This window comes from Hemiscyllium ocellatum, chromosome 17 (genome assembly GCF_020745735.1).
Source record: "Hemiscyllium ocellatum isolate sHemOce1 chromosome 17, sHemOce1.pat.X.cur, whole genome shotgun sequence".
NCBI lineage: Eukaryota > Metazoa > Chordata > Chondrichthyes > Orectolobiformes > Hemiscylliidae > Hemiscyllium > Hemiscyllium ocellatum.
The window spans coordinates 68,651,127-68,676,278 of record NC_083417.1 but is presented as its reverse complement, the minus strand read 5'-3'; the positions used below and the strand labels follow the sequence as shown (position 1 = coordinate 68,676,278).

Genomic DNA, 25,152 nt, shown 5'->3' with positions numbered 1-25,152 from the left:
CATTTTTACAACTGACCGAGGAACACTCTCCGAACATCATTCCCTTCTGTTCAATGTAATAGTTAAATATTTCAAGATACACTGGAATAATATAATTATTGTGCTCATTTTGAGCTCAAAGTAAATAGATATCAGCATCAGGGAGTGTCATATGTTGCATTTCAGAAACTCATTGTTAATGTCAAGCTGTCTGTTCTCCAGGGCAGCTATGAGAAATTTCTCACAAACATAAACCAATATAAAGTTTAAAAAAATCACACAACACCAGGTTATAGCCCAACAGGTTTATTTGGAAGCACTAGCTTTCAGAGCGCTGCTCCTTCATCAGGTGGTTGTGGAAGTCCACAACAAATTGATGAAGGAGCAGTGCTCCGAAAGCTAATGCTTCCAAATAAACCTGTTGGGCTATAACCTGGTGTTGTGTGATTTTTAACTTTGTCTACCCTAGTCCAACACCGGCTCCTCCACATCATGTAAACCAGTACAGTTTGCGGTGATGACAGTACCTCAAATGAGCAAACATAAACTGCTGAAGCTTACTGAGAGCCACTCTACTGTGCTCTATAAGTGTCTTCATTTGCAACATTGTCATTCGATTCAGAAAAGCATATTGGAGTAAAAACAAAACCTCCTACTGCTGTTATTTCAACTGTGAAGAGCAGTCAGCAGGATGTTTAGAACCAAACTCACTTAGATTGTCTCTATACAACACCAAGATATTTTCCCTGCTGGTGAGAACAATTTCAAAAGATGAATTTTCAATTTCATACAATCATAAAACACAGCAGGAGTTCACTTGGCCCATTGTGTCTGTGCTCTGTGAAAGATCTATCCAATTGATCTCACTCCCTCCTCCCATTTTGCAGTGAAAACGTATCCATTTTAAGTACATTCTTCTTTTGTATTATCCATTTCAAGAATATTTCAAAGCCTCTTTTGAAAGTTATTGAACCCACTTCCATTACCATTTAGGACAGTTTCCATTGATCATCCATTCAAAAAAAAGTGGCTCCCTCATCCATCCTCATGGCAATTATCGGCCCTCCTGCCAGTGGAAACAGTTTGTCGCTATCCACTATCAAAATCTCTCAACAAACACCCCTTTTACAAACATACGAAATGTGAGAATAAGGAAGCCGTTGTGCACCTTGAAACTGCTCCAACATTCAACACGATCATCTGTTTGTGCTTCAAATTCCATATTCCCATCTACTCCCAATAACATTTAATTCCCTTCCCAATAAGAATCTACCTATCGCCACTTTAAAAATAATCAATGACTCTGCCTGAGGCAGATTTCTAAAGTCACACAAACCACTGAAAGAAAAAAAACTTCCCCTCACCTCCTAAAAAGGCAATCCTAAATTTTAAAAAGTGCCAGCGGTTCAGGACCGAAGACGCTACAATTAAGTTGCCCCTCACAACTCTAAACTCCAGCAAAAACAAGCCCAATCTGTCAAACCTATCCTCATAAGAAACCCATTCATTCCAGGTACCAATCCAGTAAATTTATGATAAACTACCTCCAATATATTTACATATTTACTTAAATAAGGAAACTAAATGGAAAGGGAGTGGTGAAATGGTCACTGGACTGGTAATCCAGAGGCCCAAGATTATGCTCTACACACCATGGCGAAATTTGAATTAAATAAAATCTGGAATTTAAAGCTCCTTTAATAGTAATCTTGACACCACAGTCAATTGTGGTTAAAACCTCATCAGGTTCACCTGAAGGGAAGAAAGTCTTACCTGGTCTAGTCTACATTTGACTCCATATCCACAGAAATTACCTCCCAATTGCACTCTAAAGTGGACTGAGCAAGCCACTAAGTTCAATGGGCAATTAGGGATGGGCAAGAAATGCTGGCCCAGCCAAATGTACCTACATCCCACAAATGAATAATTTAAAACTGCCCATCATATTTGAGATATGTCATCAATGTCCTGTATAACTGAAACATAATTTTTATGCTCAACACTCTTATAATAAGAAAGCTAATGGAATGCTATGCTTAACAACTTGCAGTTCCTTTAATCTAATGCAGGATTCTGGGTAATCCAAGATGGAGGACGGGAAAAATTTCTGACTGTAACAGCTGCTCCTTTTTTAAGGTATTTTAGGTGCTGGAGGTGATTTCCTCGAATTCCAGGAGCAGCAATTTCTGTTTTATGTGCTGTTGCATTGTTTTGGAACTTTGGGGAGAAAAAAGTCAAAACAGCAGCAGTTTTAAGAGGGAGAAGAACAGACAAAGGGAGGACATGGTGATTTCAGTGCAGTAGAGAGAGAAAGAAAGAAACGGATAATGCCTTTGCTGTTTGAATTCATGTGTCGCTGGACATTGGAGTGCGTCTGGGAAAATTAACAGTGAAATTCACAACTGATCTTGGAGGAACTGTTGGGCTAAGTTCACAGCACAGAAGCACGTAAGTGTATTGTTGTTTAGTGTGGTAAAAACAAGGACTGCAGATATTGGAAACCAGATTCTAGATTAGAGTGGTGCTGGAAAAGCTCAGCAGTTCAGGTAGCATCTAAGGAGCAGGAAAATCAATGTTTCGAGCAAAGGGCTTTTGCCCAAAACGTCGATTTTCCTGCTCCTCGGATGCTGCCTGAACTGCTGTGCTTTTCCAGCACCACTCTAATCTAGAATGCTGTTTTAAGTGTGTCCTACAGAATGTCTGCAGTAGTAAGTAGAGTGGGTTCTTTCTTGTTTTTGAAGATACATCTCTTGATTAAACTTAAAATATAAGCCATAACTATTAATTTAACCTGGGGCAGAGTTTGTAGAGGAATAAGACGGTGTTATTTTCTGGGTCTGTAGATTGTGAAGAAGCAAAAATGGCCTTTAGTAGAGTGATATGTGCTTCTTGTCAGATGTGGGAGTTTAAAGAGAGTTTAGGGGTTACAGAGGATTATATCTGCCATAAATGCTGTTGGTTGCGAATCTTATCAGATCGAATGGATCAGTTGGAGAGACTGTTAGAACAATGAGGAATTTGAATGTGATGGATGGCAGTTATAGGAAGGGGGTGGGAGTCTCAGATACAGTCCCATAGATGAGTTAACTCCAGGAAGGATAAGAGAAGTTGGCAGCAAATGCAGGAGTCTTTTGTGGCTATACCCATTTCAAACAGGTATGCTGTTTTAGAAAATGTAAGGGGTGATGAATTCTCAGGGGAACGTAGCACGAACAGCCAAGTTTCTAGTATTGAGACTGGCTTGAATGCAACGAGGGGTATGTTGGGTTCCAAGCAATCAATTGTGTTAGGGGATTCTGTAGTCAGACAGATGTTTCTGTGGCCAGCAGCGAAAAATCAGAAAGGTGTGTTGCGTCCCTGGTGCCAGGATCAAGGATATCTCAGAGAAGGTGCAGAATGTTCTCATGGGGGAAGAGGGTCCAGCAAGAGGTCATTGTCCACATTGGAACCAATAACATAGGAAGGGAAATTACAGAGAGTAGTAATATCTGGATTACTTCTGGTGCTACGAGCTAGTGAGGGCAGGAATAGGAGGATAGAGCAGATGAATACATGGCTGAGGAGCTGATGTATGGGAGAAGGATTCACATTTTTGGATCATTTGAATCTCTTTTGGGTAGAAGTGACCTTTACAAGAAGGATGAATTGCACCTAAATTGGAAGGGGACTAATATACTGACAGGGAGATTTGCTAGTGCTGCTCGGGAGGATTTAAAGGTAGGTGGGGGGTGGTGGGACCCAGGGAGATAGGAAGGAAAGAGGTCAATCTGAGACTGATATAGTTGGGAACAAAAGCGAGTCAAACAGTCAGGGCAAGCAGGAACAAAGTAGGACTAGTAAATTAAACTGGATTTATTTCAATGCAATTGGCCTAACAGGGAAGGCAGATGAACTCAGGGTATGGTTAGGAACATGGGCTGGGATATCATAGCAATTACAGAAACATGGCTCAGGGATGGGCAGAACAGGCAGCTTAATGTTCCAGGATACAAATGCGACAGAAGGATAGAAAGGGAGGCAAGAGAGGAGAGGGAGTGGCATTTTTGATAAGGGATAGCATTACAGCTGTGCTGAGGGAGAATATTCCCGGAAATACATCCAGGGAAGGTATCTGGGTAGAACGGAGAATTAAGAAAGGGATGATCACCTCAATGGGATTGTATTATCGACCCCCCAATAGTCAGAGGGAAATTGAGAAACAAACTTGTAGGAGATCTCGGCTATCTGTAAGAATAAATAGGGTGATTATGGTAGGGGATTTTAACTTTCCAAACATTGACTGGGACTGTCATAGTGTTAAGGGTTTAGATGGAGAGGAATTTATTAAGTGTGTACAAGAAAATTTTCTGATTCAGTATGTGGATGTACTTAGTAGAGAAGGTGCAAAACTTGACCTACTCTTGGGAAATAAGGCAGGGCAGGTTCTAAATTGGGGAAAGGCCAATTTTGACGGTATCAGGCAAGAACTTTCCAAAGCAGATTTTCACAGGTAAAGGTAAGGTGGGAAAATGGGAAGCCTTCAAAAAATGAGATAACAAGAATCCAGAGAAAGTACATTCCTGTTAGGGTGAAAGGAAAGGCTGGTAGGTATAGGGAATGCTGGATGACTAAAGAAATTGAGAGTTTGGTTAAGGAAAAGTAAGCATGTCAGGTATTGACAGGATAGATCGAGTGAATCCTTAGAAGAGTATAAAGGAAGTAGGAGTATACTTAAGAGGGAAATCAGGAGGGCAAAAAGGGGACATTAGACAGCTTCAGCAAATAGAATTAAGGAGAATCCAAAGGGTTTTTACAAATACGTATGGACAAAAGGGTAACTAGGGAGAAAATAGGGCCCCTCAAAGATCAGCAAGGCGGCCTTTGTGTGGAGCCACAGACATTCGGGGAGTTACTAACCAAGTATTTTGCATCAGTATTTACTGTGGAAAAGGATATGGAAGATATAGACTGTAGGGAAATAGATGCTGACATCTTGCAAAATGTCCAAATTACAGAGGAGGAAGTGCTGGATGTCTTGAAACACAAGGTGGATAAATCTCCAGAACTTGATCAGGTGTACCCGAGAACTCTGTGGAAAGCTAGAGAAGTGATTGCTGGGCCTCTTGCTGAGATATTTGTATCATCGATAGTCACAGGTGAGGTACCGGAAGACTGGAGGTTGGCTAACGTGGTGCCACTGTTGAAGAAAGTGGTAAGGACAAGCCAGGGAACTACAGACCGGTGAGCCTGACGTCAGTGGTGGGCAAGTTGTTGGAGGGAATCCTGAGGGACAGGATTTACATGTATTGGAAAGGCAAGGACTGATTAGGGATAGTCAACATGACATTGCACATGGGAAATCATGTCTCACAAACTTGATTGAGTTTTTTTTAAGAAGTAACAAAGAGGATTGATGAGGGCAGAGCGGTAGATGCGATCTATGTGGACTTCAGTAAGGTGTTCAACAATGTTCTCCATGGGAGACTGATTAGCAAGGTTACATCTCACGGAATACAGGCAGAACTAGCCATTTGGATACAGAACTGGCTCAAAGGTAGAAGACAGAGGGTGGTGGTGCAGGGTTGTTTTTCAGACTGGAGGCCTATGACCAGTGGAGTGCCACAAGGATCGGTGCTGGGTCCTCTACTTTTCGTCATTTACATAAATGATTTGGATGAGAGCATAAGAGATGTAGTTAGTAAGTTTGCAGATGACACCAAAATTGGAGGTGTAGTGGACAGCGAAGAAGGTTACCTCAGATTACAACAGGAACTTGACCAGTTGGGCCAATGGCCAGAAAAGTGGCAGTTGGAGTTTAATTCAAATAAATGCAAGATGCTGCATTTTGGGAAAGCAAATCTTAGCAGGACCTATACACTTAACGGGAAGGTCCTAGGGAGTGTTACTGAACAAAGAGGCCTTGGAGTGCAGGTTCATAGCTCCTTGAAAGTGGAGTCGCAGGTAGATAGGATAGTGAAGGTGGTGTTTGGTACGCTTTCCTTTATTGGTCAGAGTATTGAGTACAGGAGTTGGGAGGTCATGTTAGGCCACTGTTGGAATATTGCGTGCAATTCTGGTCTCCTTCCTATCGGAAATATGTTGTGAAACTTGGAAGGGTTCAGAAAAGATTTACAAGGATGTTGCCAGGGTTGGAGGATTTGAGCTGTAGGGAGAGGCTGAACAGGTTGGGGCTGTTTTCCCTGGAGGTTCGGAGGCTGAGGGTTGACCTTATAGAGGTTTACAAAATTATGAGGCATGGATGTGGTAAACAGGCAAAGTCTTTTCCCTGGGGTCTGGGAATCCAGAACTAGAGGGCATAGGTTTAGGGTGAGAAGAAAAAGAGACCTACGGGGCAACTTTTTCACATAGAGGGTGGTACGCATATGGAATGAACTGCCAGAGGAAGTAGTGGAGGCTGGTACAATTGCAACATTTAAGAGGCATTTGGATGGGTTTGGATGGATATGGGCCAGGTGCTGGCAGGTGGGACTAGATTGGGTTGGGATATCTGGTCGGCATGGATGGGTTGGACCGAAGGGTTTGTTTCCATGCTGTACATCTATATGACTCTCTGACACATGCACTACAACACACAGATCCTGCTAGTTTTCCTCACAGCAAAAAATTCCAGTTTCTGCAGTCTCTCCCTGGTACTGAAGGCCATCACCCCTGATAAATTGCTTCTGTACTATGTTGCTATACCGTGGATTCCTGAATCGAACAGATTACTCCAACATAGGTCTAATTGCAGTTTCTGACAGTTAATAAGACCACAAGTTGTAAGAACAGAAGTCAGACATTAGGTTTATCATGTCAGCTCTACTGTTCAATGGAAGTGTGGCTGATTTGATAATCCTCAACTCTACTTTATGGCCTTAATCCTGTAACCTTTGATTCCCATACCATTTATCTCAACCTTGAAACTATATAATGATGTAACCTCAGCAGCCCTCTGGGGTAAAGAATTCCACAGGTTCACTAGCGTCTAAGAGAAATGCTTCCTCCTCTCATCAGATTTTCTGATGAAATATTTTGAAATTATGAACATACTGGATAGATTAGATAGGGAGAAACTACTCCCACTCATAAAAGGAGCAAGAACAAGAGACACAGATTTAAGTGATTTACCAAAGAAGCAAGGATGAAGAGAGGAATAAGATTTTCACTTAGTGAATTGTTAGGATATGGAATACACTGCCTGGAAGAGTTGTGGAGGCAGATTCGATCAAGGCACTGAAGAGGATAAAATTAACTCTGAGATGACGTTCTCTGGTCCTAGACCCTCCCACAAGGGAAAACAATCTTTCTGCATTGACTAATTGAATAAGAGGCTGGAGAAATGGTATCAGAAAAAGGGCATCAGATTTCTCAGGATTTGGGACCAGTTTTGGGATAGATAGTTCACCAGACAGGTTACACCTTAACAGGGAGATATCCTTACAGGGAGATTTACTAGTGCTGTTGGGGCAGGTTTAAACCTGGTGCTATGAGGCAACAGTGCTAACCACTAAGCCACCGTGCTGCTGACTTACAGACAGAATTCCTTCATTGGTTCAAAGTACAAAAACTCAAAAGATCAGTCAACCATGGCTAGCAAAGGAAGTCGATTAAATTCCCTACAGTGTGGAAACAGACCCTTCGGCCCAACAAGACCACACCGACCCTCCAAAGAGTAGTCCACCCAGACCCATTTCCCTCTGACTAATGCACCTAACACTATGGGCAATTTAGCATGGCCAATTCACCTGACCTGCACATCTTTGGACCGTGGGAGGAAACCAGAGCACCCAGACAAAACCCACGCAGACACAAGGAGAATGTGCAAACTCCACACAGACAGTCGCCAGAGGCTGAAATCGAACCCAGGTTCCTGGAACTGTGAGGCTGCAGTGCTAACCACTGAGCCACCATGTCACCCCAGAGTTAAAGAAGATTAAAAGAATCTTGTTGCCAGAATTAGCAGTAATTCTAAGGATTGGGAGGTTTATAGAACACAACAAAAAGAGTGCCAAAAAACTGATAAGGGAGAACAGAATATGAATACAATCGAGCAAGAGACAAAATAAAAGGACTGCAAGAGCTTGTATAGATTAGTTAGAAGGAAACATTTGCTTAAAATCAATGCCTTATACGCAAAGTCAGGAGAATTTATAATGGATAGAAGAGAGTTAGCAGAAAAACTAACTGATTACTTTGCATCTGTTTCCCTGAGGAAGATACTGATATCTTCCAGAACCAAAGACCCAAGTGGCTTGAGAGAATGAGGAGTTGAAGGGTATTAGTGTTAGGAAGAAGATTGGACTCAAGAAATTCGCTCTAACCCAGTACTGGTCCCCGCACCCAATGAACCGAAACCCATTCATTCCATGCCAATCTTTGAGCCATATCATAAATATATCTCAAAAGAAAATAATTCCACACTGCAATAACTCCCTCGAGGCCAATATCCCATCACTAAGTCAGACTGTATTTACACGTGAAGGGTCCTTGATACTGATCTGGCTTCCTCAGAGCCAGCTCTCAGTGAACAGAACTTCTGACACGCCTGTTTATATCTGTCAGCCAGGGCTCCCTGATTAGAGTCTTAGAGACATGCATCAGGGAAACATATTCTTTGCTCCAACTCATCCATGCCAAACAGACATCCTAAATTAATCTAGTCCCATTTGCCAGCATTTGGCCCATATCTCTCTAAACCCTTCCTATTCATATACCCATCCAGATGTCTTTTAAATACTGTAATTGTTGGCGAGTTTTGAGAAGATTTGTAGCTCAGATTGAGGTTCTGAACGTAGGTTTGTTCACTGAGCTGGAAGGTTCGTTTTTAGATGTTTCGCCACCATACTAGGTAACATCATCAGTAAGCCTGTGGATGAAGCACTGGTGGTATGGCCTGCTTTCTATTTGTGTGTTTAGGTCTCCTTGGGTTGGTGATATCATTTCCTGTGCTTTTGCCAAATGGTCCTGGTGCCATTTACCACCGCCTGAGAAAAAGAAGGCTCAGCCTCAGCCTCCACCTCTCCAAAGAGCCTACTCAGCCTTTCCCTATAGCTCAAACCATCCAAACGTGGCAATGTCCTTGTAAACCTTTTCTGAACCCTTTCAAGTTTCATAACATCCTTCCTATAGCAGGGAGACAAGAATTGAATGGAATAGTGGCCTAATCATTATCTTGTACAGACACAACATTTATGTAGATTAAACTCTTTTCCTTGATCTGATCAAGGTAACCTTCTGTGCTGTCCACTACACCACCAATTTTGATGTCATCTGCAAACGTGGTACATTCACATCTAAATCATTTATATGAAAAAAACAAAGCTGTGGATCCAGCATCAATTCTTGGCACACCGCTGGTACAAGTTAAAACCACCAATGCTGCAACCAGTAATATGGAACAGCACTAATCCCCCCCAAACTTTACTTGAACCCACAGGAATAAAATTGCACCTGTATTGCACCATTAATGTACTCAGATATTCCAAAACACTTCCAGTTGCCCTGGTTATTGTGAAAAATAAGCATAAATAGGATTCATAACTAACAATCAGAAAATGACTATTTTGTTAGCGCTGCCTAAGGAATATCCAAGATCCGAACAACTTTAAGTATGATTAGACCAGATTGACAGCCTCAATCAAGGAACTCATATTCCATGACGTCCATCTGCTGATTCCATTATAATCACTAAACACAGTATTACATCAAATCCTCAACATGGAAGCAGGCATTGCAGTCCAAAGAATCAAAGTTAATATTTATCCTCCACGCGAGCAAAAGTCATGTACATCATTATTACTTTGTAACTTGAATGTATTGAACTTCTGACGCTCCTGTTTATATCTGTCACCCAGGGCTCCCTGATTAGAGTCATAGAGACATGCATCAGGGAAACGTATTCTTTGCTCCAACTCATCCATGCCAAAAAGACATCCTAAATTAATCTAGTCCCATTTGCCAGCATTTGGCCCATATCTCTCTAAACCCTCCCTATTCATATACCCATCCAGATGTCATTTAAATACTGTAATTGTTAGCGAGTTTTGAGAAGATTTGTAGCTCAGATTGAGGTTCTAAACATTGGTTTGTTCACTGAGCTGGAAGGTTCGTTTTCAGACATTTCATCACCATACCAGGTAACATAGTCAGTGAGCCTCCAGATGAAGCACTAGTGGTATGACCCGCTTTCTACTTGTGTGTTTAGGTTTCCTTGGGTTGGTGATGTAATTTAAGCAGACACAACGGCAAATCTGCAAAGCAATCTATTTACAAAAATTTGTCCAAGGCAACATTCTCAAATACAGTGAAGTTAGGAAGTTAAGTATTAAAAAAGGTATCTCAGTCTTTAATGGTAAAAGGTTCAGATCTTTAATCACCACTTCTTCATATTAGTACCTACCCCATACGGTGCAGAGCCACCATCTTACTGTCCAGGCTGCTCTGCTGTCCAATGAGAGCCTCAAGCTCTGCTTCAACCTCTTGCTGCAGAAAGAAAAGGAAATAAACAGCATAAAAACAACTCACAGATGTACGCCACTAACCACAATGCACAGATTTCCACCAAATACTGACATTCACATCCCTTACAGACAGAGCACAGGTACAGTCACACACTTACATTTCTCACTCAGCGAAACACCTGTTGTACTTTATCATCATAGGTCTACCTTTAACCCCAAATGCACTAAGTTTTGCAGAGTCAGTTAGACAGAGAGCAGCTTGTCTCTGCTTCTTTGTCTAAACAGTCATTCCAGACAAGATCAGGGAGCTGTCAAATGACAACATAACCAGATCAATCATACTGTCACCTAGCATTGACAGTGGACAATTGTATCACTTGCTCCTTGAGCACTAAAAAAGGAATTACATGGAGAATTTGATGGAACTAACAGTGCCCTTGAGGTTCAGTACCTTTATTCAGTGAGTACTTGAGCTATACAAACCAAGTCGGCCTATTTTTGAGTTTAGTCACAATGATAATGGGATTTCTACAATTCAACTCTTGCCCCTGGAGTATTTTTTATAATATGAGCATCACTGACATCACCAGCATCCTGAATTTGAGTAGGTGGTGATGGTGAGACACCTACTACTGAAAGCTCGCTAAGCCACTGCAGATACCAGTTAAACATTGCTATGGGTCTGGAGTCCAATGCAGACCAGGTGGATAAAGACTGCAGACTTCCTTCCCTAAAGGGCATTTGCGAATCAAATGAGTCTTTACAACTATCCAGTAGCTTCATGAACATTATTAATTAGCCTAATATTTTATTCTAGATTACTTAAATCCCACTACTGCCATGGTGGGATCTGAGATTGGGTGGATCTGAAATACTACTCCAGCAACTTTAAAATTACATTATGGACCTCTTCTTGCACCTGATCACTGAAAAGTGCAGGTGTCAGAACATTAAATACATTCGGGATCAGGCTTATATGTGATACCCTCGTTGGTGAAAAAGCTTGCTGCTGTTCACTGTCACATTCCAGATCTGAAATTACTGCCACTCAGCGAGCAGTCAGACTCAGTTCGAACGTACTCCTAATGGAGAAATCGCCATTAAAAGAAAGGCCTGCACTTCTACAGCACTTGTCACAGCATGTCCCAAAATACTTTACAGCCAACAAAATAAACAGTAGTGACTGCATTTCAAGTGTAATACATGGAGAGGAATTTGCCCACAGCAAGTTCCAAAATAAAACTATGTGGTAACAATAAGATATAAAAATAGAAAGCACTGGAAATGCTCAGCAACCCTGGCAGTATCTATGGGGAGGGAGAGGGAGAGGGAGAGAGAGAGAAAAAGAGAGAGAGAGTTTTGAGTTAAATCTATCTTTCTTCTCAGTATAATGATCAAGTGGTGTACGTCTGAGATTTCATTCAGTAATAAATATTAGTCTGGTTAATAAGGAGAACTTCCTACTCTTCTTTAATACAGTGCCGTAGGATCTTTTATGTCCACCTCAGTGGTTAGATGGGGCTCAGTTCAACATCCCATCAGAATGAAAGCACAGCACTCCCTCAACACTGTACTGGAGTTTCAGTGTTGATTTTAGTGCATGTCTGTGGAATGAACCCACAAGCTTCTGATTCAAATACAGTAATACTCACACCTGAACCATGGCTGACACGAGGGAAAAAAGGAAGGTTGAAAAGAAAATTGAAGGGGAGAAAACTATTTTTATATAAAGTATTCACTTTCACATTCATATTATACATCAACATATATGTTCCCATTTGGCAATCCCGCAGCAGTGATGCTACTCAATGAACTCACTCCATTGTTGTCTACTTTGAAGTAATATGGCTCCTTCAGTCATCTGGAACCTGTGGGTTGAGTTCATTCCCTAAACCACAGACCTAAACCAAAAACCAATTTGACAAAGCAGTGCAGTACAGATAAAGGGCCACAATGTCAAAGGTTTTCATCTTTCTGATGAAATGTTCAACAGAGACCCCCAACTGCCCTCTCAAGTGGGCAATGATCCTGTGACATTACTCAAAAAAAGAGCAGTGATGTTCTCCCTCCTGGATCAATTAACATTGAACTTCCACCAACATCTAAAATAAATCAGAAGATAGCAAATGTATGCAAAAAAGACGCTATTACAATATTTATGGGGTACTTCAATATATAGACTGACTGGGAAAATCAGGTTGGCAGCAGATCCTAAGAAAAGGAGCCCTTTGGGTAACAGGCAGTTCTAGATTTGGTGATGTGCAACATAGCAAACTTGATTAGAGAGCTTAAGGTGAAGGAATCTCTTAGGGACAGTGACCACAATATGAGAGAATTCACCCTGCAATCTGAGAGGGAGAAGTTGAAATCAGATGTAACTGTACTACAATTAAGTAAAAGTAACTACAAAGATATAAGGGAGGAACTGGCCAGAGTTGACTGAAAGGGAGCCAAGCAGGGAAGATGGTGGCACGGTGGCACAGTGGTTAGCACTGCTGCCTCACAGCGCCTGTAGACCTGGGTTCAATTCCCGACTCAGGCGACTGACTGTGTGGAGTTTGCACGTTCTCCCCGTGTCTGCGTGGGTTTCCTCCGGGTGCTCCGGTTTCCTCCCACAGTCCAAAGATGTGCGGGTCAGGTGAATTGGCCAAGCTAAATTGCCCGTAGTGATAGGTAAGGGGTAAATGTAGGGGTATGGGTGGGTTGCGCTTCGGCGGGTCGGTGTGGACTTGTTGGGCCGAAGGGCCTGTTTCCACACTGTAAGTCTAAGTCTAAGAATGGTGGAGTAGCAATAGCAGGAGCTTCTGGGGCAAAGGAGAATTCCATCCCAGGGGAGGACAAAGCAACCCAGGGTTGACAATGAAAGTCAGGGACAGCATAAAAATAAAAAAAACATTCAATGTAGTGAGGATTAATGGGAAGCTAGAGGATGAGGAAGCCTTTAAAAACCAGCACAGGACAAGTCAAAAAAACAATAAGGGGGGAGGGGGGAGGGGGGAAGAAGAGAAGAGAGAGAGAAGAGATAATGAATTACAAGAGTAAGCTAGTTAGTAATATAAAAGAATATTCTAAGAATATTATTTAGATATATTAAAAAAAGACACAAAAGCAGATATTGGACAGCTGGAAAATGAAACTGGAGAACTAGTAATGGGGAACAGAGGAACTGAATAGCTACTTTGCATGAGTCTTCATGGCGGAAGAGACCAGCATACCAGGACCTCAAGAAAATCAGGGACAGAGCTAAGTGTAGTGGTCATCACCAAGGAAAAGCTGAAAGGTCTGAAGGCGGATAAATTACCCAGACCAGACAGACTACTGACTGGTCAGTATGAACCCGAGCAATCTGTAGCAGATAGCTAAGGAGATTCTGGAAGCATTGGTGTTGATCGTTCAGGAGTCAGGGAGGGCTACAATGTAACACCCCCTACTTAAGAAGGGAGGGAAGCAGAAGACAGAAATTTATAGGCTGCTCTGCCTGAACCCAGTTGCTGATAAGATTTAAGAATCGATTATTAAAGATGAGATTGCAGAGTACTTGAAGGTGCATGATAAAACAGAGCTGTGTCAGCATAGCTTCGTTAGGAGGAGGTTGCATCTGACAAATCTGTTAGAATTCTTTGAAGAGGTAACCAGTAAATTAGATAAAGGAGAACCAGAATATGTGATCTACTTGGAGTTCCAGAAGGCCTTTCACAACTTGCCATACAAGAGGCTGCTAAATAAGATAGGTACTCATGGTGTTGGGGCATGGTACTGGCATGGATATAGGATTAGCTGACTAGCAGAATGTAGAGTGGGGGTGAAAGTATCTTAACAGGATGGCTGCTGGTGACTAGTGGAGTTTGAGACAAAAAAAACCTGCAGATGCTGGAATCCAAGGTACACAAGCAGGAGGCTGGAAGAACACAGCAAGCCATGCAACAACTGGAGGTGGAAAAGTCAATGTTTCAGGTGAAACCCTTCTTCAGGATGCAGGGGTCAGTATTGAGACCACAATGTTTATGTTATATATTAATAATCTGGAGGAAGGAACAGAGGGCATTGATGCTCGGTTTGCAGATAACACAGAGATAGGTGGAGGGAAAGGTAGTATTGAGGAAGTGGGTAGGCTACAGGACTCAGACAGGCTAGGGAGTATACAAAGAAATAGCAGATGGTGTGCAGTGTAAAAAAGTGAGCGATTATGTACTTTGGTAGAAATAGAGGCATGGAGTATTTTTAAATGCAGAAAGATTCAGAAATCTGAAGCACAATGGGACTTGGGAATCCTAATTCAGAATTCTCTTAAAGTTAACAAGCAGATTCAGTTAGCAGTTAGGAAGACAAATTTATTGTTAGGCTTCCTTTCAAGAGGGACAGAATACAAGGGGTGTACTGCTGTGAGTGTCTAAGGATCTGGTCAAACTGTATTTGGAATATTATGAGCAGTTTTGGGCCCTATGTCTAAGGAAGAATGTGCTAGCCATAAAGGGGATCCAGAGGAAATTCATAAAAATTATCCTAGCAATGAAGGGCTTGTCATATGAGGAGCAGTTGAGGATGCTGGCTCTGTAGTTAGTGGAGTTTAGAAAGATGAGAGGGGAATCTCATTGAAACATACAGAATATTGAAAGGCCTGGATAGAGTGGAGGTGGAGAAGATGTTTCCACCATAGGATATACGAGAACCTGAGGGCATAGACTCAGAGTGAAGGGACAAGCCTTTAGAACTGAGATAAGGAACGTCTTCCACCAGAAGATGGTGAATCTATGGAACTCATTGCTGCAAAAGGCTGTGGAGGCCAAGTCATTGAGTGTCTTTCGGACAGAAATTGATCCCTTTACTAATCAAGAACCTGAGTTTATGGGGCAAAGGCAAGAGAATGGAATTGAGAAAAATATCAGCCATGATCAAATGGTAGAGCAGAATCAAAGGGTCGAATGGCCTAATTTTGCTCCTGTACCTTATGGCCTTAGGAGTAACTGTTTCTGGGAGCTTGATGTGGGTGAATTGGCTGTTACGTTTATAACACTACAAATATGGCAACACTTGATAAAATACTTGACCGTGCTGTGCTTTAAGCTCTGTGGTCATAAGAGTAGCAAGTGTAAGTCTTGTGTATGTATACATCTTCTGTACACTTATCCCAGAGGAGCACTGACACGTCTACAATTGTATATACAGCCACATGAATGGGCCGAAATGCACACGGTTATATATTATACTTACTATAATTCAAATACATTTATTACATACAGACAATTTCAAGAGCCGCAGAAACATACAGATTCCCACTGTCTATCAGTGAGTGCATGGTGGGTTGGCTTTGCCTCCTATCACCCCATCACCCCGCCCCCGCACCTCCTCGCTGCACAGTTTGCTGTAAGCCTCCTGTAACTCGGCAACCTCAGTCAGGCCCTCCAGGAACTCCATGGACAGACTTGAACTGCAGCTGCTCCGGCCGCCACTGCTGCTCGACGTGGAAGCGGCCGCCATCTTCTCCGTCTCCCCGGGCAACCACTTCCGGGAGTTCACTTCCGGCGCTGCCCTCTGCCTGCCTGAAGGCCCCGCCATGAACAAAACGGCGCCAGGGGAAAGGTGTTCCACCGCGCCTCCAATTACATCTGTTTGATAATCAAGGATGCAGTCTGTAAAACAAAATCAAACTGGACCCACTGGCACTTCACAAATCAACAATACTATTGAAAAGCCGACAACACTCAGTCAAGCTAATTAGTTTAAATGCAACTGGGCCCGTTGACTCTATGTGCGCCAAGTCCACTCTGGGAGAAAGAAGGTCATTCAAACCGACACAACCTAATGAACCCAACCAGGATTAAATCAGTAATGTCAGCATTGCCAAGAGTGGTGTTTTTACCCCACTAATCGCCCAGTATGAGGCCTTGTGGTTCCAGAGACAGCATCCCTCTGAATCAGAAGCTACCCAGTCATAGGGATGTACAGCATGGAAACAGACCCTTCGGTCCATGCCGACCAGATATCCCAACCCAATCTAGTCCCACCTGCCAGCACCCGGCCCATATCCCTCCAAACCCTTCCTATTCATATACCCATCCAAATGCCTCTTAAATGTTACAATTGTACCAGCCTCCACCACTTCCTCTGGCAGCTCATTCCACACACGTACCACTCTCTGCGTGAAAAAGTTGCTCCATAGGTCTTTTTTATATCTTTCCCCTCTCATCCTAAGCTTATGCCCTCTAGTTCCACCAACCCCAGGGAAAACACCCATGACCCTCATAATTTTGTGAACCTCTATAAGGTCACTCCTCAGCCTCCAACGCTCTAGGGAAAACAGCCCCAGCCTGTTCAGCCTCTCCCTATAGCTCAAATCCTCCAACCCTGGCTACATCCTTGTAAATCTTTTCTGAACACTTCCAAGTTTCACAACATTTTTCCGATAGGAAGGAGACCAGAATTACAAGCAATATTCCAACAGTGGCCTAACCAATGTCCTGTACAGCCACAACATGACCTCCCAACTCCTGTACTCAGTTCTCTGACCAATAAAGGAAAGCATACTAAACGCCTTCTTCACTATCCTATCTACCTGCGCCTCCACTTTCAAGGAGCTATGAACCCGCACTCCAAGGTATCTTTGTTCCGCAACACTCACTAGGACTTTACCATTAAGTGTATAAGTCCTGCTAAGATTTGCTTTCCCAAAATGCAGCACCTTGCATTTATCTGAATTAAACTCCATCTGCCCACTGGCCCATCTGGCCAAGATCCTGTTGTAATGTGAGGTAACCCTCTTCGCTGTCCACTACACCTCCAATTTTGGTGTCATCTGCAAACTTACTAACTGTACCTCTTATGTTCACATCCAAATCATTTATGTAAATGACAAAAAGTAAAGGACCCAGCACCGATCCTTGCGGCACTCCACTGGTCACAGGCCTCCAGTCTGAAAATCAACCCTCCACCACCACCCTCTGTCTTCTACCTTTGCGCCAGTTCTGTATCCAAATGGCTAATTCTTCCTGTGTTTCGTGAGATGTAACCTTGCTAATCAGTCTCCCATAGGGAACTTTGTTGAATGCCTTACTGAAGTCCATATAGATCACACCTACTGCTCTGCCCTCATCAATCCTCTTTGTTACTTCATCAAAAAATTCAATCAAGTTTGTGAGACATAATTTCCCAAGCACAAAGCCATGTTGATGATCCCTAATCAGTCCTTGCCTTTCCAAATACATGTACATCCTGTCTCTCAGGATTCTCTCCAACAACTTGCCCACCATCGAGGTCAGGCTCACTGGTCGAGAGTTCCCTGGATTGTCCTTACCACCCTTCTTCAACAGTGGCACCACGTTTGCCAACTTCCAGTCTTCCGGTACATCACCTGTAACTATCGATGAAACAAATATCTCAGCAAGAGGCCCAGCAATCACTTCTCTAGCTTCCCACAGAGTCCTAGGGTACACCTGATCAGGCCCTGGGGATTTATCCACTTTTGCCTGTTTCAAGACATCCTTCTCTGTAATATGGACATTTTGCAAGATGTCACCATCTATTTCCTACAGTGTACATCTTCCATATCCTTTTTCACTGTAAATACTGACGCAAAATACTCATTTAGTATCTCCCCCATTTTCTGCAGCTCTTCACAAAGGCCACCCTGCTGATCTTTGAGGGCCATATTCCCTCCCTAGTTACCCTTTTGTCCTTAATGTATTTGTAAAATCACTTTGGATTCTCCTTAACTCTATTTGCCAAAGCTATTTCATGTCCCCTTTTTGCCTTTATACTCTTCTAAGAATTCATTCCATCTATCCTGTCTATAGCTTACATATGTTTTCCACTTTTTCTTAACCAAACTCTCTATTTCTTTAGTCATTCAGCATTCCCTATACCTACCAGCCTTTCTTTTCACCCTAACAGGAATATACTTTCTCTGGATTCACGTTATCTCATTTCTGAAGGCTTCCCATTTTCCAGCCGTCCCTTTACCTACAAACATCTGCCCCCAATCAGCTTTCGAAAGTTCTTGCCTAATACCATCAAAATTGGTCTTTCTCCAATTTAGAACTTCAACTTTTAGATCTGGTCTATCCTTTTTCATCACTATTTTAAAATGAAGAGAATTATGGTTGCTGGCCCCAAAGTGTTCCCCCACTGACACCTCAGTCACCTGCCCTGCCTTATTTCGCAAGAGTAGGTCAAGGTTTGCACCTTCTCTAGTAGGTACATCCACATACTGAATCAGAAAATTGTCTTGTACGCACTTAACAACTTCCTCTCCATCTAAACCATTAAAACTTTGGCAGTCCCAGTCTATGTTTGGAAAGTTAAAATCCCCTACCGTAACTGCCCTATTATTCATACAGATAACAGAGATCTTCCGACAAGTTTGTTTCTCAATTTTCCTCTGACTATTAGCGGCTCTATAATACAATCCCAATAAGGTGATCATCCCTTTCTTATTTCTCAGTTCCACACAAATAACTTCCCTGGATGTATTTCCAGGAATATCCTCCCACAGCACAGCTGTAATACTCTCCCCTATCAAAAATACCACTCCCCCTCCTCTCTTGTTTCCCTTTCTATCCTTCCTGTAGCATTTGTATCCTGGAACATTAAGCTGCCCATCCCTGAGCCATGTTTCTGTATTTGCTGAGATATCTCAGTCCCATGTTCCGAACCATGCCCTGAGTTCATCTGCCTTCCCTGTTGAATTGCATTGAAATAAATGCAGTTTAATTTATTAGGCCTACCTTGTCCCTGTCTGCCCTGACTGTTTGACTCACTTCTGTTCTCAACTGTACCTGTCTCAGATTGATCTCTTTCCTCACTATCTCTCTGGGTCCCACCCCCTCCACCAGATGTTTTATGCATCTTCTGCATAGCCATAACCTTGTATGCCTCATCTGTTTAAGCACCTTTTGATCTCTCTGTCCTTGTTTAAATCTTCCCGAGCAGCTCTAGTAAATTTCCCTGCCAGTATATTTTGCAAGTGCTACACTGGATTTGGTGACCAAGTTCATATTTGCTAGTCAAGCAATAGCCTGTCATTGACTTATACCTTTGGCACAGAGAAGGTGAGGACAGCAGATGCTGGAGATCAGAGTTGAAAAGTGTGGCACTGGAAAAGCACAGCAGATCAGGCAGCATCCAAGGAGCAGGAGATTCATTGTTTTGGGCATAAGCCCTTCATCTGGAATGATTCTGTACACACAACATTCCTGATGAAGGGCTCATGCCCGAAGTGTCGATTCTCCTGCTCCTCAGACTTGCTGTACTTTTCCAGCATCACACTTTTCGACACTTATACCTATTGTATATCTTATGGTATCCAGACACCACATTCTAGGTCATTGTGTGTTTCACTGGCAGACCCTCCAGATTGCAGACAGTGATATACAGTCAGAAGGGAGTAACGAATATTTACTCCGGTCCCCATGACAGCTCATGGCATCAGGTCAAACACAAACAAGGAAATCTCCAGGGGACTACGACCTCAGAGAGGTGCGTAAAGATGTACCAGATACTTTATGCATCTTCTGTGTAGCCATAACCTTGTGTGCCTCTTTTGTTTAAATACCATACGATCACTTTGCCTTTGTTTGTTATAATCTGTCTGTACTGCTTGCAAAACAGTGCTTTTTGCTGTGTTTAGGTATATGTGATATACTAAATTAAATGAAATCAAATTACTCCTGGGCATCTTGCCCTTCCTGATGAAGACAGAAGCACAGATCTTCCATTGTTGCAAATCATAGCTACTTGGATCGAAAAGTGTGGTACTGGAAAAGCACAGCCGGTCAGGCAGCATCCAAGGGGCAGAAGTTTCGACTTTCGGGCATAAGCCCTTCATTAGAAATGAAGAATTGATCCCTGATGAAGAGCTTACGGCTGAAACATGGATTTTTCTGCTCCTCGGATGCTGCCTGACCAGCTGTGCTTTTCCAGCACCACACTCTTCGACTCTGATCTCCAGCAACTGCAGTCCTCACTTTCTCCTATCATAGCTATTTGCCAAGTAGTTTTTAAAAAATCCTTCTCTTGACTTATAGGATGTAAATTAGTATTTTTACAGCCACATTGCATGACAATTTATGAATGTTGTGTGGATCTGTTTAAGGTTATTACGCATATACTGGATGAGGAGGAAAGTGCCGGACACTTGAAGGTGCTCAAGAATACCCTCATAAGAGCAGGGTATGATGTTCAACTCATCGACTGCCAGTTCCAACGTGCCAATTGAAGAACCATAATGACTTCCTCTGGAGACAGACATGGGTTCCAACTGATAGGGTACTATCCCGGGAGCCGAAAAACTATACCATGTTCTTTGTGCCTGCAACACATTGTTGTTGAGGATGAACACCTCGCCAAGACCTTCCCCATGCCTCCACATCTAGCCTTTAAACAACCACTAAACCTTAAACTGATGATTGTTCACAGCAAACTGCCCAGCCTTTAAGACATCAACCGTACAACCCTGTCATGGCAACCACTGCAAGGCATGTTAGAGTGTTGACATGAATACCACCATTATACATGATCTCCCACCATGTACACGGCAGGTACTCATGTGACTCAGCCAACGTTGCCTATCTCATACGCTGCAGGCAAGGTTGCTCTGAGACATTGTACATTGGTGCGACCAAGCAAACACTACAACAATGGATGAATGGATGCCGCACAACAATCACCAGGCAAGGGTGTTCCCTCCCAGTTGGAGAACACTTCAACGGTCCGGGACTTTTGACCTCGGACCTTCAGGTGACCATCTTCCAAAACGGACTTCAGGACAAGCAACAATGCAAAGTGGCTGAGCAGAGACTGATAGCCAAATTTGGTAATCATGAGGATGGCCTCAACCAGGATCTTGGGTTCATGTCACACTGCAGGTGACCCCACTGCAGTATACACTCTCACTCACACACACACAAAGCCTCTCTCATACGCACACACACATATATCCCCCACACTAACACCGCTGCATGCCCCCTCTCACAGACTTATTCCCCATCACACTCACACACATACACACTCTCTCACATGCACACTGTCTCTCCTGCATGCGCACACATATACGTTTATGGGGCAAAGTTGTATTTGCAGAATTGTACTTTATTTTGCTCAAAAAATGCACAACCTACAGTCAATCCACGTAAGATTTTGTAAATCCCACTTAGAAATAGGACAGGCTGACTCAAGGTTGGGACACAGTCAGACTTTTAACCTCTCACATTTAATGTATTGTCTGAGCTGAGATAATACCTTTTGCCAGAAATTCCAAAATTATTTTAAGAGCGAGTCTTAAAAGGAGTTCTGGAATTTACACATTAACAAACCAAAACTAGGAAATCCATTCAAAAAGATGAAAGACTTAATCTAGGTTTATTTAATATATTTCAGCCGCATGACACTTTTGCTATAAATTCTGTATCTTATGGTCCAGGTCCACAACCACCTGATGCTAATGCTTCCAAATAAACCCATTGGACTATAACCTCATGTGACTCATCCAACATTGTCTATCCTATAAGTTGCAGATAAGGATGCCCGGAGGCATGGTACATTGGGGAAACCAAGCAAAGGCTACGACAATGGATGAATGGGCACCGCACAACAATCAACAGACAGAAGGATTCCATCCCAGTTGGCGAACACTTCAGTGGTCCAGGACATTCAGCGTCGGACCTTCGAGTGACCATCCTCCAAGGTGGACTTCGGGACAGGCAGCAGAGAAAAGTGGCCGAGCTAAGTTTGGTACCCATAGGGAGGACCTCAGCCGGGATCTTGGGTTAATGTCACATTACAGGTGACCACCATTGCACTATATGCACACACAGACACTCCTACACACACACACACTCACACATGCACCCCCTCACAGACTTAAGACACTCTGCACTCACTACACACACACATACACTTTCTCACACTCACAACCCCCAACCCAGACACACACACACGCACAGACAAAGACCCGCATGCACACATATATTTTGTGGGGGGAGTTTGTACTTGCAGGGTTACATTGTAATTTGCTCAAAAACTGCATGCATTTATGTAGAACTCTGAGTTCAAAAAATGAACTTATGTAAAACTCCATTATCTCACTTTTTAGATTAGAATCGATCTAAACACCATGGCATAGACAGAGAACACAGGGGGCTAACACTTTCAACATATTGTCTCGCTATCATCATTGTTAACAGCTAACCCGAGAATGCAACTTTTAAAAAAAAGGTTTTGTGATTTACACATGAAAGAAGTGAAACTATCACTGTATTCTAACAGATGAAAGGCTTAACAGACAATCAATTTTTCAATGTATAATTTCAGTTACATCACACTGCAAATTTTTGCTATAAATTCTGTGTTATGATCGAGCCCTCCACAATCACCTGATGAAGGAGCGTCGCTTCGAAAGCTAGTGTGCTTCCAATTAACCCTGTTAGATTATAACCTGCTGTTGTGTGATTTTTATCTATGTTGTAGAGTAAATAATTTAGGGCTCTGGGGCACTGTCTAACCGGTTGCCTGAAAATATGTTATACATCAATCTGTCTTGTAATTGTATTTGTGAAAGTAGTTATTAAACACATACATAAAATATATATATTTTAAAATTGGATGTCAAATGTCGATTCTTTTCCCCCAACACAGTGGACATGCGCACCTGGGCATAGGCCCCCAGGCTGGCCACCTATTCAGGCAGTAAGGACCCCGAGCTGGGAGCTGTAGGGTCGGTAATGTCGAGGAGGATGGAGTGTACAATCTGAGGCGATATCGGCGGCATCCTGTGTCCCATAGCAGGTACCGCGCATTTTCCTGACTCCGAGAGCTCGGGCGGTGCTGATTATTTCAATATTGCCGATCGATGATTTTTCGCGGCCGTTTGTTGAGCCACCGTGGTCAGGCTGGCTTTTGGGCCTAAAAGAGGCGCGGGTCCAGGGCATCCTGCTCGCTTCACGAAGGCGGGAAAGTTGGCGAGGCTTCCCGAAAGAGGGGGAAGTAAACTTGAAGCAGCAGCTACAGTTTGGCGCTAGTGGCGGCAATTTCTTTTTAAAACATATTCTCTTAAATTGGCTTCTGCCATGCGCATGCGCTACCCAGCTAGCTGTGTTAAATCTGTAACCACAGTTGGAACTGTAACAAAGCCTGCCCAAGCACAATTAGACTCTAAAATATAACAGTGGAATTGTATCCTTAGTTCACTATGAAACTACATGCAATGTATAGGCTTCACCCATCATCTACTGTTTGTGCTGAGCATCCTTATCGCTGAAGAAAGTCGGAACATGTGGATTTGTAAAATGGTAGGAAGTGGCTTCTGCCAACCAGATGCCCGTTGTGAGCCATAATCTGTCAGATGCACATCTTCGATATAGCCATAAAATGAATCCTTTTATATCTGACCTCTTCCTCAATCAATCCCCTTAAATAGGAGAAGGGTGGCTCTGACTTCATATGTTAATCCCTTTTTTTTTCTATATCCACTGTTCACTGATTGAAGATGGGTAGATAGGAAGGACAGTCAGCCCTTGCTAACAGTCCTTGGACTTTGGCTGATCCTGGGGAACAGAGGATGCCCAGGCTTAAGTTGTCTATGTATCCAAGTTCTTTCGGTTTGGATTTGGAGATTTTTGCCAGAAAAAAGTTCTGATTGATAAATCTGCTTTTGGAATCAGGGTGCTTGAGATCAGCATTATCGATGCTGAGCTAACTCCAAAGTCAGATTCCTTGGATTCAACATAAAATGGAATTCCTATAAGAATATGAATAGGGAAATTAGGAGGCCTTTTGGACCCTTTAGGCCAGCTCTGCCATTCATTGTGTATGATTTAACAACTGACCCCCACCACACTATCTCCATGTTCCTTAATTCTCCTCATGCCCAAAATGATCTTTTGGATACACTCAGCATCTTGGCATCCAAGTTCTGAAACAGAATTCTAAAGATCCTTAGCCCTCAGTGAAGTCATTTCCCTTGATTCTGAGACTTTGTGTTCTAGATTGTCTACCCAGCAGAAACATGAGCTTCCCGTCTCCCAATCAAGCCACTTTTGAATTCTGTATTTTAATTCGATCTCTTATTTTACTAAACTTGAAGGGATCCATGCCAAGTACTAAAATAAAGCAATCTTCAAATAAAATATGATATTTTGTCATCAATATTGCTACTTGAAGGTTAGAATAAAACATTGGATCTGTTGAAGACTTGGCAGAATTTGTGTTTTGTGCAATGTGAAACCTTTATAATGCAGATTAGTTATGGGCTGTAATAAATTTGTAGACAGATAAATGGAAATTTAGGATCAAATACAGATTTCCCCTTGATTTCTGTAAATGTGTTAACATAATATTTTAGATCTTGTGCGCATCGCATTCAGACCGTGAGATATGTGCTTGCATTGTGTTAACCTTAAATTCTCGAAACTGTTAACTTTGTGCAGATTTAATTAAAATTGTGCTAACAATGATTAAAGGCATCTGATTTTCCACAGGATATAATATAGCCGGTAGCTTTTCTCTTCGTATGTGCAATTAAACTTAACCACAAGAACAATTTTGTTGAAACATTTGGATTTTTGAGTTCCGATAGGCATCCACAAAGGAGAGACGGTGTGTTTCTTAGTCAGTGCTTTTTTGAGGCAGACTTTAATGGCAGGCCTATTTATGTTGAGAGAGGTTTGGAATCTGCAAAGCAGTGAGTTTTGCTGACATGTCTGATATGCAGCTACAATTATTTCCTTGAGAGTTTAGTTTGATA

The 25,152-nt window shown here is 42.5% G+C and overlaps 2 protein-coding genes across 2 annotated transcripts in view; one reads left to right on the top strand and one right to left on the bottom strand.

Annotated features, from left to right (window-relative positions):
* The window catches only part of cog4 (component of oligomeric golgi complex 4), a 57,564-nt gene extending 41,658 nt beyond the window's left edge, over positions 1-15,906 (bottom strand). The window contains exons 1-2 of the mRNA XM_060838279.1: positions 15,762-15,906; positions 10,358-10,440 (exon numbers count right to left, since the gene is read on the bottom strand). Of these exons, the coding sequence (XP_060694262.1) occupies positions 10,358-10,440; positions 15,762-15,896 (218 nt within the window). The 5' untranslated portion in view covers positions 15,897-15,906. The remainder of the gene's footprint in view (positions 1-10,357; positions 10,441-15,761) is intronic.
* Positions 15,907-23,103: 7,197 nt separating this feature from the next.
* Positions 23,104-25,152, top strand: part of sf3b3 (splicing factor 3b, subunit 3) — a 55,385-nt gene continuing 53,336 nt past the window's right edge. The window contains exon 1 of the mRNA XM_060838276.1: positions 23,104-23,195. The gene's annotated coding sequence lies outside the window, so the exon portion shown is untranslated. The remainder of the gene's footprint in view (positions 23,196-25,152) is intronic.